The sequence below is a fragment of the Castanea sativa genome, chromosome 4, assembly GCF_040712315.1.
Source record: "Castanea sativa cultivar Marrone di Chiusa Pesio chromosome 4, ASM4071231v1".
Taxonomy (NCBI): Eukaryota; Viridiplantae; Streptophyta; class Magnoliopsida; order Fagales; family Fagaceae; genus Castanea; species Castanea sativa.
This window is the reverse complement of record NC_134016.1, coordinates 16,159,294-16,177,003: the sequence shown is the minus strand read 5'-3', so window position 1 is coordinate 16,177,003 and position 17,710 is coordinate 16,159,294. Positions and strand designations below refer to the sequence as shown.

General features: G+C 34.5%; 1 protein-coding gene across 1 annotated transcript; it reads left to right on the top strand.

Annotated features, from left to right (window-relative positions):
* Positions 1–364: 364 nt before the first annotated feature.
* LOC142631278 (beta-galactosidase 10) lies at positions 365–16,657 on the top strand. The gene is made up of 19 exons (XM_075805407.1): positions 365–647; positions 1,287–1,382; positions 1,494–1,606; positions 1,972–2,038; positions 2,204–2,296; positions 3,891–4,034; positions 7,121–7,209; positions 7,408–7,513; positions 7,706–7,793; positions 7,913–8,031; positions 8,829–8,993; positions 9,564–9,772; positions 10,892–11,001; positions 11,745–11,854; positions 12,414–12,521; positions 14,458–14,568; positions 14,662–14,873; positions 15,531–15,858; positions 16,219–16,657. The coding sequence occupies exons 1-19, from the start codon at positions 474–476 to the stop codon at positions 16,327–16,329; spliced, it is 2,553 nt and encodes an 850-aa protein (XP_075661522.1). The 5' UTR covers positions 365–473; the 3' UTR covers positions 16,330–16,657.
* The last annotated feature ends 1,053 nt before the right edge of the window (positions 16,658–17,710 follow it).

Here is a 17,710-nt window from a genome sequence, read left to right as displayed (position 1 = left end):
GGAAAATGTCAAGATTACAACTTTAACCGCAACTTGCCATGTGGTGAGTGTTAAGTGATGAAATAAAAATGTTAGATCCATATAAATCCACATCTTTAATATTAGTTGTAACCTAGATTAGTTACAGCAAAATTGTGATAAAAATTATTCGCCAAGCATTTACTCTTCAGTAAAAGTTTGTGTTAATAAAATAACACAATAATTTTTTTGCTATACAATAAAATAACTAATAATTAGTTGGACAGAGTGTTAGGCAATTATCTGTCTTGGAGTACCTCTGATGACCTCAACAACACACAACGTTGCCCCTCCCATACCATAAATACACATGCTGTGTCTGTTCTGTTTCTTCCCTCCCTCCCTCCCTCCCTCAATGGCCAATGGCCAATAGACACTGTAGCTTCTAGTCACTTACATTGATAAGCTTCACCTTAAAAGATTAAGGAAGGAACTCACAACTACTCCACTGCAAAATGAAGCTGTCCTCTTGCTTCATTGTGATCTACTCAATATTCTTGTTCTTGTGCTTCACATTCACACTCTCATTGGCTGAAAATGTCACCTATGACTCTCACTCTCTCATCATCAAAGGCCAGCACAAGCTCCTCATCTCCGCTGCCATTCACTACCCTCGCAGCGTTCCCGCGGTTAGTGGGTTGTTGTTGTTGTTGTTGTTGTTGGGCTTCTTCTTCTTTTTTCTACGTTATTTATTCATATTTGTATAATGGGTAATGCTCCGTTTCTTTGCTCAGAAACCGTGGGAAAAATAAAGGATTTGTGTGCGTGTCGAGTGTGTGTGGAGATTATGAGTTAGTGTTTGTGAACAAAAGGAACTCAGTTTTTAGATTTACAAAGTGCAGAATGACTCGTCTGAGAAGGAATTATCTGGTTTCTAATTTTAATCTTTCACATTTCCGGAGCAACCAAACGTGATGATTGTTCTTTCTCTGTAATGCTCTGATTTTACAGTTTCTTGGTTTTCATGAATTATTTTTGCTTATTTGTTTGATTTTTATGCATTCTTCTTTGGTTACTGATAATCTTTGGAAAGAGAATCTGTGTTTGCTTGTATAATTTATTATTCTCTCCATCTGGTTTCAATACAACCTAGCTGGTTTTTAATTTTTTTGCTGAATTGATTCTCTCTTTGAAATGGCATTCTGGATTGCAAATTGTTTGGCTATCTGATTGTTTTCTATGGTTTTATTTTGGGATTGCCTTTTGTTTGGGGGGTGGGTTTTTGTGATGGAGATTGATTCTATCTATATTAATCTGGTATATGGTAGATGTGGCCGGGTTTGGTTCAAACAGCGAAGGAGGGAGGGGCCGATGTGATTGAAACATATGTATTTTGGAATGGTCATGAACTTTCTCCAAACAATGTGAGTAGGATCAAAGATGCGTAGTAATTAATAACAGACGCATTGTCTGTATTTATCTAATTATGTTAACATTGGTTTGTCTCTTCTTCTATTTGAATTGGGAAATCCTAGTATTATTTTGGGGGGCGATATGATCTGGTCAAGTTTGTGAAGATTGTTCAGGAGGCGGGTTTATATTTGATTCTTCGAATTGGGCCATTTGTTGCAGCAGAATGGAACTTTGGGTATGTTATTCTCATTGTTGAATGTAATATTGTTTCCTCATTGCAATACCACTTTGGATATGCAAGAATGTCTTGGCCCCAAATGATATACATCAAGTTCTAGATTTTATTGATTCTCTTTCAGTTCGCATGTAATTCCATATTCATGTCATTTTTTAGGGGAACTTTGTGTAAATGAGGTTCCTCTATTTTTTATAGAGCTTCACTTATAAATAATGAAATATTTGTCTGCAGAAAAAATGAAATCATTTTAAATAGGCTGTCAATGTTTAAAACTATGGAGCGTTGCACTTATTAATGTTCGCACACTCTTTCAAACTTCAATTATTGCTTGGAAATTCCTAAATTACAGTTCTATGATACAGTGGTATACCTGTTTGGTTGCATTATGTGCCTGGCACTGTGTTCCGGACAGACAATGAGCCTTTTAAGGTATAAAAATTTGGACTCTGAAACACTCATGGCTTAAACTCTAAGAACATTTTAAAAGTATCATTCAATAAGAGTATGTTTTTAAGTTCTTGCAATGCGATTGTTTAATATATGAAATGATATTCATTCCCTTTCTAACTGATTTGGCTGCTTTGTGGGGTTTAGTATTACATGCAGAAGTTCACAACATTCATAGTGAACCTAATGAAACAAGAGAAGCTTTTTGCATCACAAGGAGGTCCCATCATTTTGGCCCAGGCAAGTCTGACTTATAATCTGAAAGTAGCAAGTAGCTTGATAAGAGTGCTGAATTTTTGAACTTTGCCTTATCCTCTCTCAAAACTCATGTCAATATTTAGTTACAATGTTGAAAATTCTGGATCTTGTGGCTCTTGAGCCTCAACCATTTCAAATTTTTATTCTTTGATTCTACATTGGATTTTGTGCTATGTTAAATTTGCAAGTAGTTGTACAAAGCTCACAATTCTATCTTGGTTGTAGCATAAGGAGATGATGCTTGCTTCACCACTAGTGGTGGTATTAGTAGGCACACTACTTCCTATGAACTCTAGTTGTTTGGAGTTATCAATATCAACTTTTAGTAATCGCAAGATTTTAAGAAGTTTTATAAGGGATGCTATTTTTTATTTATATACATATTTCAATAGGATTGCATATATGACATAACAGAGCAATATGTGTCATTTTTTTTTCATTCATGGATACTCATTTGATTTGTATCCTGCCATATCTCGGCAAGTTGGCATATCTGTATCAGATACTTATTAGAAATAGTACAGCATCTCTTTAAAGCATCCATGCTTCCTAACCTGAAACTGTATGAAACATTAATTTCCCTGCCCATCATTAGTTGGTCTCAGACTTGGACAATCAAGATCTTAAAGAACTTTGATCATGAAATTAGATAGAATAGGAAATATTTTAAGAGCATACTAAACCTGCATGTATGATTTCATAATCTAATTATTTTTGTGGGCTTGAAATATGATTTAGGGAAAGTTTTTCCAGTTGTTTGATTAGTTCTTCTTGCTCATTTGTTCGTATTATTGTGTGATTGAAACTGACTATCACATTCATTGTATAAAAAAGTTAGTCTTTTGTTTGTATATTCATAGATTGGGATGCTTATTTTACTTTAATATAATATAAGTTTACTTACTAAAAGGATATTGATGTTTGAGAGCAAACACTTATCTTGTCTCTTAAAAGTTGAAGGCATACATGAGAAATTTATTTTTAAAGAAAGATTACCATATTTCTATTTGAATTTCAAATTACTATTTCTATGAGAAAAATCCAAAACTGTGTTAATTACTGTGTCTTTCCTTTATCTATTATATTATACCATTTTTATTTACTTGATTAGACTCTTCAACCGTTTGTTATCTCCTCTGAGCTAGGCCATTTCTAGGCTGGTAGTAAGTCTAAACTCCTCTATAACATAGGAAAAATCACAACAATTTCGTTGACAAAATTAGGAACAAGAAAAATAAAAGTTTGAAAATCTATGATTTAGCACCAAGCGAAAGAAAATTGCCAATTTTCAGCACCTAGGGTTTGCTATAGTTAGCACCAAACCGTTGGGGCAATTTCAATAGATATTTCATTCATCTAATTAATCCTCTTCAATAAAAATAAAATACAATTGGCCAATAAAAAGTTATAATTGGCTCCAAAATCAAATAAGACTAAATTAAAATAAAATTTTCATTGCGGTTGCATCACTTTACTTTGATGTACTTTTCCTTCCTGCCTTTTTTTTTTATTTTTTTTTTTATTCTTTACATATATTGAGATTGCAGTAATCATTTCTTTTTTTCTTTTCTTGCAGATTGAAAATGAATATGGATACTATGAGAGCGGTTATGGAGATGCGGGGAAGCGATATGCCATGTGGGCTGCTAGCATGGCTGTTTCTCAAAATATAGGTGTCCCTTGGATTATGTGCCAGCAATTTGATGCTCCGGATACTGTGGTAAGAGTGTATTTTCTAACTGAAGTAGAACTTATGTGCATTTCCTAAATGTCTTTAATGCAATGCAGATCTTAATATCAAGAACTATAGTTTTTTGGGACATGTAATCATGTGTCTGCACATGTGTAAATGAGTGGTATTAATCATTTTTATTGTCCTTAGTATGAGTTACTTTGATTTGGTACATTTGGTTTACGACACGTTTTACCTTGTGTACTTTAGTTTGCTTTAATTGAATATATTCTTATATTAGATTTATATAAGAATGAACGTTGTTTTTACATTGTGATTTATACTTTTGTGTGTTCTAATCGTTCATTTAAGATTTGAAGTACATTTGTTTCTCAAACTATTCACACTGAACATATTTTTGTCCTTGTAGTTTCTATTTCTTTAACTCCTGGCAAAAACATTGATAACCATTTTTCTCACAATATATACTCCATAATGTCAACTTTTTAGATTTGATGACTGCCTCATTTCTTATCCTCTTCTTTTCATTCACTGATCCCACCCTCTACTAATATATGTTGTGTGAGTGTATGTCATGTAACCCTTGTTAGGTTTTTAGTGTTCATTCCATGACATGTAATAAATTTCAATTTATTGGTGTATAATTCATTCATTGTAAAAGTGGATTTATTCCGAGTCAGATGCTGCTCAAAGACGACAAAATTTTGATATTCTCAAAATGAAATGTTGGTAATCTTTTGTCCACCATATCGTTTTCACCATAATGAATTTCACTTGTTTTATTGAGAATTAGACATTGGAGGCTTCAAAACGGATGCAAATTTGACCTTATTTGGATTTGAAACGAGTGAGATTTTGCCGGTTAAGTTGACACAAGAATGTGGAATTTGAAAATATTGACTACCATTTGATCAACTCTCGATCAATCAAAATTAGGATTTTGAAAGCCATTCAATTGACTCTTGATCGATCAAAAATTTGTCTCGGTTTTGCTTACACGTTTTAATTGAAGTTGGAGTATTGCTTTTAACCCTACTTGCAAAAACTATAAAAGGACTCATAAAGCACAACTTTCATAAGGTTTGTGGAAGCAGGAATAGAGTAACACTTGGAGACCCCATCTCTGTGAACTTGTTGTAGAGAGGGAAAATTCCCAACCTATCACAAGCTGACACATCATACTACCAAGTCCACAAAATACAGCCAATTACAAGGCGCCGCGTATTGCTGCTAGGTTTTGCCATCACTATTCGGATTCCAATAGAAATTTGCCAAGTGTCATTGAAATAAAGGCATGAAACTGCATCAGCACGTGTAAGCGATGACACAAGCAGCCTTGCACGTGTAAGCAATGACACAAGCAGCCTTGCACGTGTAAGCGATGACATAAGCGAACCAATCAAGCTGTGACAAGTGTCACCAATCAGACTCCGCCACATGTCGCTCACCTACCCCTAAACTCCTATAAATAGAAGCCTTCCTAAGACATTTAGGAGGACACACAGACAGGACGGAGACAGAAGGAAGAAGAGATCTTGAGTTCAGAAATCCAGAAGCTCTGCCGGAATCAAACCCCGAAGCCTCCAGGAATTTCAAGAACTTCAATCTCGAATACGGACAACATTCGAAGCAAAATCATCCAAACTACTCGTCCAAGTCTCAAAGATCACAGGAATCAAGCTCAAAAGCCTCCAGAAACCTCAACAAACCACAAATTGGTGAAGCTCTACGGATTCAAGCCTCCAAAGCCCCGAAGAACTTCCACCACAAACCTTCAAATATGAAGAATAATCGAAGAGGAATCATCCAAATCATATTCTTAAATCTCAAAGTTCACTGGAATCAAGCTCAAAAGCCTCCAGAAACCTCAACAAACCATAAATCAACGAAGCTCTACGGAATCAAGCCTCTAAAGCACCGAAGAACTTCCACCACAAAACTCCAAACACGAAGAACACGAAGAACAAAGAATTTCTAACAAGCTCATAGCCAGAGATTCATTGTAATTCCGTTTCAAAGATCTTCGATCCATTCCTCAGCCAAATTGAAGAATATCTTATGTTCAAATCAAAATCACATTACCACAATTCCAATCAATAAATCTTTCAAGGAGATCGAATCAGAGGATCACTCTTTTGTAATTACAGAGAATTGTACCACACATTTATCAATACAAATTCGTATTTGTGAAACTATTTTACTTGTTTGATTTATTTCGAACTAAGAAATTTAGTCGTCTACACTTGCAAGTACAGAAAGCCGTATTGTTATCGGGTGTGTATCCATATGTTGCGATACAAAGATCTTGAAACCACAACCTAGTGAATTTCATTGCGGTATCAAATCTTTCAGGTGGTGCCTTGGAGTTGGTCAGATATTCTGGTTGTGAACACAGATGGGTTGTTCGTGAACAGATTTATGTAGAAGTTCAGATGTTCCAAAGCTATTGAGGGTTGCAATAGTGAGTTCATCTACTGGGATTGTAGAGTTTTAGGTAACAAAGGTTTTGTTCTAGATTGTAAACTCCTTTTATAGTGTTTCCTTTTTTGGGTGTGTCACCCTCATAGTTGTTTTTCCTTTTGGAGAAGTTCTCCATCAGTTTTCCACTTTGTTACCATATCGTGTGCCTCATGCTTTTATTGCTTTTATTATGCTTTATGATTTGGTGACTTGCTGTTTTGTGGTTCTTAATCTCAATATTGTTGATCACATAATTGATTTGATTTGAAATTAATTGATGAATTCACTGCATAATCAATTTGGAATCTAAACCGTTCTTTCATCTCTCTCTCTCTGTGTACGAGTTTGTGACACACGTGTCCATACAAACACATTTCTTCTGTGTTACATGTGTCTTCTTGCCGATATGTTTATCGAATTGTCATATTATTCATTCAGTTCTTTCTTACTTGCTATAGTAATTATTTGACTTTGAAAAGTTACAGGAACACTCTATGCTTACAAATATTTGTCTAGCATGGTAATTCTATGATTTTTCATATACTCAACATTGGGCTGTCCTTTCCCTTCTTTCATAAAATAGATCTGTAACATTAGGATATATGAGAACATTAACATTCAACACAAAAATGGCCTTTTTTTTTCTTTTGCAGATTGATACTTGTAACTCCTTCTACTGTGATCAATTCAAACCTCTTTCTCCCAAGAAGCCCAAAATTTGGACTGAAAATTGGCCTGGCTGGTAATTTTGCATTTGACCTTTTATGTCTGCATTCTTCTCCTCATTTGAAGTTTGCATTGGCAAGTTTACTTCACTTATCATATCAGTTGACTTTTATCCTCAAAGTCACGCAAAAGACAATTGAATGTTCCCAGTCTAGCTTTTGTGAATCATCTTTTATGTCTTTAATTAGTTGGAGCGTGTCTTTTGCCTTTTCAGGTTTAAAACATTTGGAGAGAGAGATCCTCATAGGCCACCAGAAGATGTTGCCTTTTCTGTTGCCCGTTTTTTCCAAAAAGGTGGCAGCGTCCAAAATTACTACATGGTATGTTCATTACTTATCAATTCATCATGATTTGTTTTCTACATTTAGTAAGATGTTGTTATTGATTAAGTGTTTTATTTGGTGATTCACTCCTACCATGTTAAAACTCCAAATTATCAATTTTATTATAATTGATATTATCATATCATAATCATCATAATCTAATTATAATTATTGTTATTTTCTTGCTAGTATCATGGTGGAACAAATTTTGGTCGCACTGCAGGTGGACCATTCATCACCACAAGTTATGACTATGATGCACCAATTGATGAATATGGTATGCAATTGACATTTCTTGTTCTCAACCTTTATATCTCTAATATGGAAATATTGGAAATTCACTATAAAAAATATGCAGAGTAATATTAATTTGAAGGTTTTTTGTATGGCCTATAGGATTGCCTCGGTTTCCAAAATGGGGACACCTTAAAGATCTTCACAGAGCTATAAAGCTTTGTGAGCATGCATTGCTCAATAGTGAGCCAATTCATATATCACTAGGTCCTTCCCAGGAGGTAATTTTCTCATTTTAGCCTTTGACATTAATCAGTGCTATATAGTTTAATGATTAATTTTACTAGTTTCTTGTCAAATCAAAATTTTTACATTGAGTTCATATAATTCAGCTTGCTGACTTCATACTTGCAAGAATACATGTACAAATTGGAAATAATATATTTTGTTAATTGAAGCATGCCTCATTTTTTGTGGTGTTGATGTATGATGTGCTTGTTATCCATTGTTGGCCTACCTTCTATTGTCTTTGCTTTTGGAAGTGATGGTTCACTTTCATGATATTGTTCAAATCCTGGGAAATTTCATTTGTTTGAGTTTCTCCTCTGGTGTTTATTTTTGTTTTTGTTTTTGTTTTTTGGGTTTGTGTCATAAATTTGTTTTCTTGTTGATTTTTGTTTTAAGCAAATGCAATATTAACTAACATGAGTATTCTGGGCTTGAGCATGTTAGGGAACAGGTCAATATACTGTATTATAGCCATGAGGCCGTATCCAGTATAAAACCATTTGTTTTATGTTTTGGGTATAAACTTCATATGTATTTGGATACTGAACTAAAGATAACCTATCCTGGATCATGTTGTCTGCAAAACTAGGATACTGCATAGGTATTGAGGGGAGGAATTCTTTTCACCTTTTAGTATTTCAATCATTTTAGTATTTATGTATTGCTCCTCACTTTCTATAATGATTTTAAATTTTCATTAATATATTCTGTTGTCTACAATTTAGGATTGGAATATGCCTTTATTCTGTTCAGCAATTACACCCATTTACTGAATAATCTAAATTTTTAGGCGGATGTCTACACTGACTCTTCAGGAGCATGTGCTGCATTTATTTCTAACGGGGATGATAAAAATGACAAGACAATAGAATTTCGGAATGTGTCATATCACCTGCCAGCATGGTCAGTTAGCATTCTGCCTGACTGCAAAAATGTAGTATTTAACACAGCAAAGGTAACTATTCATATTTTCTTTCCATGCCTGTATTCTGCTAAATATCTTATTTTTCAAACGAATTTGACATCCTAGAGAAAGATAAAATCAATATGATCACAAGAAGGTCATAATTTAACGCCAAGTGCATCAAAATGCAACAGTAATGATTTTGTGTACTGTTAAGCATCTTCTAGTAGCAGCAAAATGCATTTAAAATCATAGGCTTGTTTGTTCCCCATGTATCTTACTTTTTGCTCAGCGTTTTAATTGCATCTGAGTAACAAGTACACTGACAAGGGTTGACTACCTTGTGAAAAGTGCACTAAGACACAGCTGTCAATGACCAAATGTTTTCTGACACTCGTAGATATAGTTGTTTTGGACATGGTAGAGATGCTGAAAGAAAGGTCTCTTGTTACTTAAGTATATGTCACAAATGTCTTAATTGTTATCGATTGTGTTAACGGCTAATATGGAAATAAACTGCCAACACAGTGGTGATGGCAAGGATTCTTTAAAACTTCTTAATTGTGTATATATTTCTTGCACTTAATTAGACTTTGCACTTAAACATGAAATCTTCAACAGGTTAGAGCTCAAACCACCATAGTGGAAATGGTACCAGAGGATCTGCAACCACCAGCAGCATCACCAACTACAGGCGTTGAAGCTCTTAAGTGGGAAGTATTTGTGGAGAAACCTGGGATTTGGGGAGAAGCTGACTTCATTAAAAATGATTTTGTTGATCACATCAATACCACAAAAGATACTACTGACTACCTCTGGTATACAACAAGGTTCGTCTTGCTATTTAGAAGATAATGTTATATTTTCTCAAGTCAAAATGCAGTTTTTGTCACTTGAAGATACCCTTTAATAGTTGTATGTGACAGAATGGATAAGTGATGAAGAAATGTGGGCATACTTAATGTTATATCTCTTACATTAGGAAAGTAGAAGACTAATAACTAATCATCCTTTCTAAAAAAGACTCATCTCCCATCTCCATGATTACTAATTGAAAGTACAAGCACCGCCCCTCACTTGCACCATCTGGGTCCTAAAACAAAAACAGAAAGAGAAACAAACAATTAAACAGAAATTGAATTGCATGAACAAGGTTCTGATGTTATGTTAGGAAGCATGTGTCAAAAGCTTTAACTATAACGAATCAGGCCAATTCAAGCACGCACTAAAATTTTATTATTAATTGGTTTTTGTCTGTCCATATCTGAGGGTGGAGAGAGAGTTTCCAAACTGGTTTTCTATATAGATGTTGGTAACTCCTGCACTTATTTTTTGTTGTCTTTTTTACTTTCTTACAAATTCTCTTATTGCTACATGTTGTACAAAATTGTTGAAAACAGATTTCTCTCTCTCTCTCAAGATTGTACAATAGGCTCCCTGTTTTTGTGGGATCTGGGAGAGGAGATTGGTAGGGAGCCTTTTCGCCAATTCTCTTTCTATACATATTTATAGTTTTATTACATATGCATGCATATATGTTGATATGTATGTTGTATGGATCCTATTATCAATTTAAAATATGCTGCACTGGAGATAGAGAGAGAAGGGAAAAAAAAAACTTTCTTCACAGAATAAACAAGAGCCAACTCTTGAACACAACAATTTCTGGGTTTCCATGTTCAGTGTGTGTTAGGGTACCTGTCTGTTGTGTGAATTTGAATGGATTTTCACAACAGAGCCTTTCATGTGTTCCTGTGCTTTCTTTATGACTTCGGAAAAAAATGTTTGTGGTTTGTTTTATGGGATCTCTGGAAGTTAGTGGATCTGCTCTGTTTGTTTCATGCATTATGAGCCTACGACCATGCAGAGTTTAATTAATTTGCAAATTATATTTGAGACAGAGGTGGATTTCAGGGTAGATTTTGAATCATACTATTTTTCAATGACAGTATATTTGTCAACGAAAATGAAGAGTTCTTAAAGAATGGAAGCAATCCAGTTCTTCATATTGAATCATTGGGTCATGCTCTACATGCTTTTGTGAATCAGGAACTTGAAGGTATCTGATTCTCCCAACAGTTTATGTTAGTTGCATATGTCAATCCTATATATCAATAGTTATATATTGTTTTTAATGAGAAGTAGTTTGCAATTTCCATTTTGTTACATTACTTCCTTTTGCTATCCTTATGTGTAGTGCTAATTTAATATGATCAGTTTGCTTGGTACATAAATATATTGAATTATTGTTATTTAGACTTCTATTGATACACTGAATGGCTGGGTTGAATGGTGTGAGTATTGACTTCTATTGGCCCTAAAGCGATTTTTTCTACCGTACAAGTTCCTAGTTCGGGTGAAATATGCTTGCTTCTTACTTAAATTGTTGAATGTATGAATAAATTACTGGACTGTAATGGTGCATTTGAATTTAATTTCACCCTTTCAAAGTTCATTGGATCATTAGAAACAACTAAAGACAGCTCTTTTTTGTTTATATCTATCATGCTTTTAGGTACAAAGCTACTCATTTTTAAATGTAGGTGAAATACTACTGGCATCAAGTTTGCTGTCTTTGCTATTGCTCTTGTGTCACTCACTGCTTATCTACTGGATTTTTTTGTCTATATGTCCCCTGCTTATGATTGAATTCATTCTGTTGGTTTTTATGCCAGCATCATGTATGCATGTGTTCTTCTGAGTATATCGGAAATTTGTGAGTGATCTGGATAATTTTGCAATAGTAGCTTCTTAAAATGCTCTTGCGAGTGGTCTTAGTTATATTTGTACCTGATCTTTCAGGTAGCGCATCTGGAAATGGCACACATTCACCATTCAAATTTAAGAAACCTATTTCTCTAAAGGCTGGGAAGAATGAAATTGCTCTATTAAGCATGACTCTTGGTCTAGCAGTGAGATACTCTTCCTTTATAAGTGCTAATTTTTTCTGACTGTAAGACACTAAATTCATTTATGGGAAATCAACAATTTGTTGATGTTAATCTCCATTCTGGCTATAGGGTTTGATTTCCATTGACAATATGAGCACCAATCTGTTTATTTCTATCTAATTATATACTTCATTCTTTCAAGAATTGGGAAAAACTTGATCCTATGTACCCCATGTCCCCGATAATCTGGTGATGTCATCACAGTTTGATGTATCATCAAATCTTGATCCAACCTTAAAACCTTGAACCTCTCCGTTTGATAGTTCCTCAAACAGTCTGGTTTTTAAATATATTGGTAGTAACTTCAGAAATTTGGCTTCCTGATAGATACATAGAGGGTTCCATGCCATATTTTTGCAGTAAGTGATCTGCAATTGTTTCAAAGCAATATATCATTTCAGTCATAGGTTTAATCTGACACTCATCAGTCAAGATAGATTATAGCAAGAATTTGCTTTGAACTCTCTAAGTTTTGGTTGCCTATATTGCCATGAACCCTTATTTCTCTCTCTTTCTTTAGACTGCAGGAACATTTTATGAATGGAGAGGAGCAGGACCAACAAGTGTCAAGATTGAGGGGTTCAATAATGGGACAATCAACATGTCTTCATATGCTTGGACCTACAAGGTACTTCACTTTCCTAATCAGTTTCTCAAACTGTTTGGACGTGTTTAAATGTTTTAGTTGTAATAAGCTTTAATGAAAAGCTTGTCAATTCTGACATAATATAGCAATATAGATTGAACTAATTCCTGGTTTTTATATACCTCAAGAAGCTTATCACTTTTTAGCTTTTGCAATAAATATGATAGGAATGCCATGACAAAGCTATTTTAAATGTAGATTCATCAGTGTAAATCTTTTTACGGTCCCTGTGGGGCTCTTAACCTGTAGGTTGTAATGAGCTCATATTTAGGGAGGAGAAAAGCAGTTGCTACCTCATTTCATGAACTTGGAGACCAACCATAATCTCATATGTAAAAAAATATCTTGTGATTATCCAGTGATAGAGGCTATGAAGTTAAGGTATGGAGGTGGGCTGTTAGAAACCCACCCTCCTCTAGTTCAAGAATCAACCTTCACTTAGCAATCGTGGATAAAACTAGTTTTTAATTTAAATGGAAATGATCTTCTGGAATTTAGTCAAAGTAACATTCTAAGAAGAAGAAACAAGTTCCAGTGGCTAGTCCCCTTGCAATAGGACTGCTATAGTGTTTATTGAAAAATATACAGTTTCCTAGATAATATCTTGAACAAAACTTAAATTTGAGTTTCTAGCTGCCTTCCAATCCAGTGAGTGCCCAAAGATCTAGTCCATAGATAGGGTTTGTTACCTCAGACCCAAAATTGGACATTTTATACTTTCATAAAACTCCATTCTAGTTTCCACTATTTGGAAGAGAGAACTGCCATTTGTCATTAAAAAAGAAAGTCACTTGGCTTCTTGAAATGCCATTCAATAATAGTTGATCGAAACATCATTTGACAAATAAAGCATCTTTTTGTATAGCAAGGAATCTCACGAAAAGCATTCACTTGACATAATGACAATCATCGTACAGCCTACAGCAAGGAGTCTCTTCTTCATTTGGAATGTCATTTTCCCTCCTTGTACTTCTTGCACCTCAAAGACCTATGCCTTGCAGATCTCAATTTCCAATGCTTCTCCTTTTGAGGACAAGAGTAACAGCCAAAGGCTGTAAGTGAAGGGGCCATTATGTATATGAAGTGTCAACATGTTACTTTAACAAGAAAAATAAATCTAATTTCCATGACTGTGAATTGGATGAGCCACTTGAGCTTCCAACAACAACAACAACAACAACAAAGCCTTGGTCCCAAAATTTGGGGTTGACTATGGATCCTCGATAGATTAGATTGGGCTTTCCACATGCTAGAATCTTGTTGGGTTCATTCTTAAACATAATAGAGACAATCTAGCAGTTAATTTCAACCTCCCCAGTCAAATCCACCGGTGTTCATTTTGTCTTCTTTAATTGCAATAACTTTTATGGCCATAGAAGAGCATAGTGCTACACATCCTCTTTTTGGAGTCAATCAACGAAGGATATGTCATGATTGATGAGTAAACCCAGATTTTTGTCCTTATCAAAAAATACATTCAAAAAATACATTGAAGTATAGTTTTTTTTAATTATGTTGTATTTCAACATATATCTGACAAATGCTCAAGGTCAAACCCCCTTTTACTATTCCAAAATTGTCCATACTGACCTGGTTATACTGACACAAAAATCAAGCCAACCACGTAGCTTGTTTAAACCAATGAGCTGTTTTGAATTGCCAGCCTCACGAACTCTTTACAGAGATCAATATTAACCATTTCTCCCCCAGCTAAACTGAGCTCAAATGCTTTTGTGCTCGCATCAGCTTGGCTCATTTTCACCAATCTAACTTAACTACTTGTGAGTGAAGCAGCACCTCCTGAAATTTCAGCAGGGGTGCAAAATCAGATAAGATAGGCTTAATCTTCAAAGTCTTGTTCTTAGAATTCAGGCTTGAAGGTTTCCTAAACACTAACCCCAATTTCTGCTTTTCTCAGATTGGATTACAAGGAGAACACCTTGGATTATACAAGGCTGATGGTTCGGATAATGTGACTTGGTTATCAACCTCAAAACCACCAAATAAACAGCCTTTAACGTGGTACAAGGTAAACACTTGGAGAATTATTTTCGTCTGTGGCTCTGGAAAGACATGGCTGTTGTCTCATCTGGGTTACAGTTTTAAATATGCCTTTGTGCAGGTTGTGGTAGACCCTCCATTGGGAAATGAGCCTGTTGGGCTGGATATGATACATATGGGGAAAGGTCTTGCTTGGTTGAATGGAGAAGAAATTGGAAGATACTGGCCTATAAAAAGCTCTATACATGATAAGTGTGTTGAAGAATGTGATTACAGAGGCAAATTTCTGCCAAACAAGTGCCGTACTGGATGTGGAGAACCAACACAAAGATGGTACAGGAAAAATTACTGACTGTAAATTAGAATTCCCAAATGTTTTTTTCCCCCTTTTTTGGTTATAATTGCAGCGGAACCACAACCACATAGATTTTTGTAATAGAACATGATTGACTAACCAGCATAGTTCGCAGAGAAATGCTCATACTGCATTGACATTAATGCATTAGAATATATGGGTAAGCATTACTTATTTTCCTGTATTTTAATGAAATTTAGATCATTAGGACATCTAGTTTTCACGAATCAAGTAAATCCATACTCCAAAACAAATATAAAAATAGAAGAGAAAGGTTTTTACTTAATTCTGGAGCAATTAGCATGCAGTTTCATTTTTGAAGGTCCTTCCCACGCGTCTTTAGTGATATCCAACTTCTTATGAACTTTTTACCTGTCATGGATACCTATGTTGCTTATTTGCCCCTCTATAAAATCTTTTTTGAATATTTTGATTTTTCAGTATGACTGCTAACAATATGTTCCTTGAGGTTTTTCATGAGAAAAACATGTTCATCTTCAGAGTGTGCTTATTTGCATCTCTATACTATCTTCTACAGTTAGTAGATCTTTATATTCATCAAACTGTGTCAATATTATATATCTCTTGAAGGCGGAGATGGGCCAGATGGCATTCTTACTTTCTGTTTGGTGCAGGTACCATGTTCCACGCTCTTGGTTCAAGCCATCAGGAAATGTTTTGGTGATCTTTGAGGAGAAAGGCGGAGATCCAACAAAAATCCAATTCTCAAGACGGAAAATCTCAGGTGTATGTGCTCTTGTTGCTGAGGATTACCCTTCTGTTGAATCTTGGCTTGAAAGTGCAAATGACAACAAAACGAAAACATCTGCTTACTTGAAATGCCCTGAGAATACTCGTATATCTACTATAAAGTTTGCCAGCTTTGGAACTCCTACTGGAACATGTGGATCCTACAGCAACGGAGACTGTCATGATCCTAATTCCACTTCTGTGGTTGAAAAGGTGAGGATTTATATATTGCCTCATATTTCTATTACACTAGTTTTGTTGATGTGTCACATATAGTTCTCCTTGTTTCTTTCTTTTCTGTTACTTTATTTTAATTCCTAATACTTCAGACCATTTGAAATGTCATCCTTCATGTGGCCATTAAATTTCAACTAAACTCAAATCATCATACTTTTTTAATACGCTAAAATACATCGTTTTGAGTACAAGCAATCCACGTCAGGCCTTTCGGCATAAAGCACCAATTCAGCAAAGTAAACACATCAGTTTGTCATACATAAAATGAACATATTCACATCTAATACTGTAATCTCTTTCTTCCTGATTTCTTAATATGCTTCAACGTTATTGCAGCTGTGCCTAAACAAAAATGAATGTGCCATAGATCTAAGTGGAGGAAATTTCAGTAAGGGTTTGTGTCCGACTGCAACGAAGAAACTTGCTGTGGAGGCAGTGTGCAGCTGAAACTACCAATTCCAGCATAGAGCAGATTCAATAACACATGATATAGTTTTTTTCCTAATGCTGTTTCATCATTTTTATTAATCGAGGTAATTTATGTAAAACAGGCATTGTCCATTGTGCCAATTTTTGCCAATATAAGGCATTCAATATCAATCCATATTCTAAGCAGGTAAGGATGAACTCTCTCTCAGACTCAGCTCAATAGGATTTAGGGTTGAACTTGATCCACAATTTGAATTTTGTGAAAACCTAGGGCGTGCCTTTGAAATGAACAGATAAGAACGTTCCACTTTATTATGCAAATGAAATTATTCTTTTCTCTTTTTTTTTTCTTTTTTTTTTTTATTGTGAAACTTTAACTGGATTTCATTGATAAGGACCGAATGGTAATCGCATCTGTTATGGTGTCCTATGTAAGTATTTCAAACCTACCTTACATTCCTTTACTATTTACCTATTTCTCAAAAAAAACAAAAAACAAAAAACAAAAAACAAAAAAAAAAACAAAAAACAAAAAACAAAAACCAAAAAAATATTCTGTCATTAACAAACTTCAAGCCAAATAATGTATAGATGATATATTATCATTGAGAGTAATGGATAGTTAGAAACACCAAATTACTAGTAGATAAGAAAATATTCAAATCAAGAGGACATTGCTGGACGTTTTGTGGGTATTAATGTTAAAATCTTGAAAAAATAATAGTCAAATTAATAGTACTCATAAAAAAAATAATAATAACACAATCAATTGAAGGATAACATTATTGATTGACGACTAAGTTTTATGGAGTGACCATCACAAGAGCGAATTCCCTTTATCTTGTCGAGAGCCTTGTGGTGTAGTTGTATTGTTTGATCCTTATGAGGAGAACTCAAATCTGAATCCTCCATTCCTCACTTATTGTTAGTTTGTTACAATTTTTTTTTTAATTTAAAAAAAAACTATATATTTCTCATCAACCAATAATTACATTATGTAATGTTACATGCAATTCTATTGTCTAATTTTTTTATTAAAAAAAAAAAGTTACGTGCAATTGAAGTCTCATAGTACGTGGGTCTTATATCACCTTCGTTCTTGACATCAAAACTCACTTTAAAAATTAAGAGTTTTGCAGTTCATTTGGTACTTTTTAATATATTTAATGAGGAGTTTAGGGTTCAAATCTCTCTCTTTCATTGCAACTATCGATTATCTATAAAATAAATTTTAATAGCACAACCAATCCATCACGAAGGAACAAACATTAAGAGGTTTGATAATCCATAAATTTATAACAAATGGAATTTAAAACACCCAAATTTACGGTACGTTCTTTAAATCATTGAGCTCATTAGTGGGTGTCCCCCCTAAGGTGATATTTGGTGTAAACGGCAA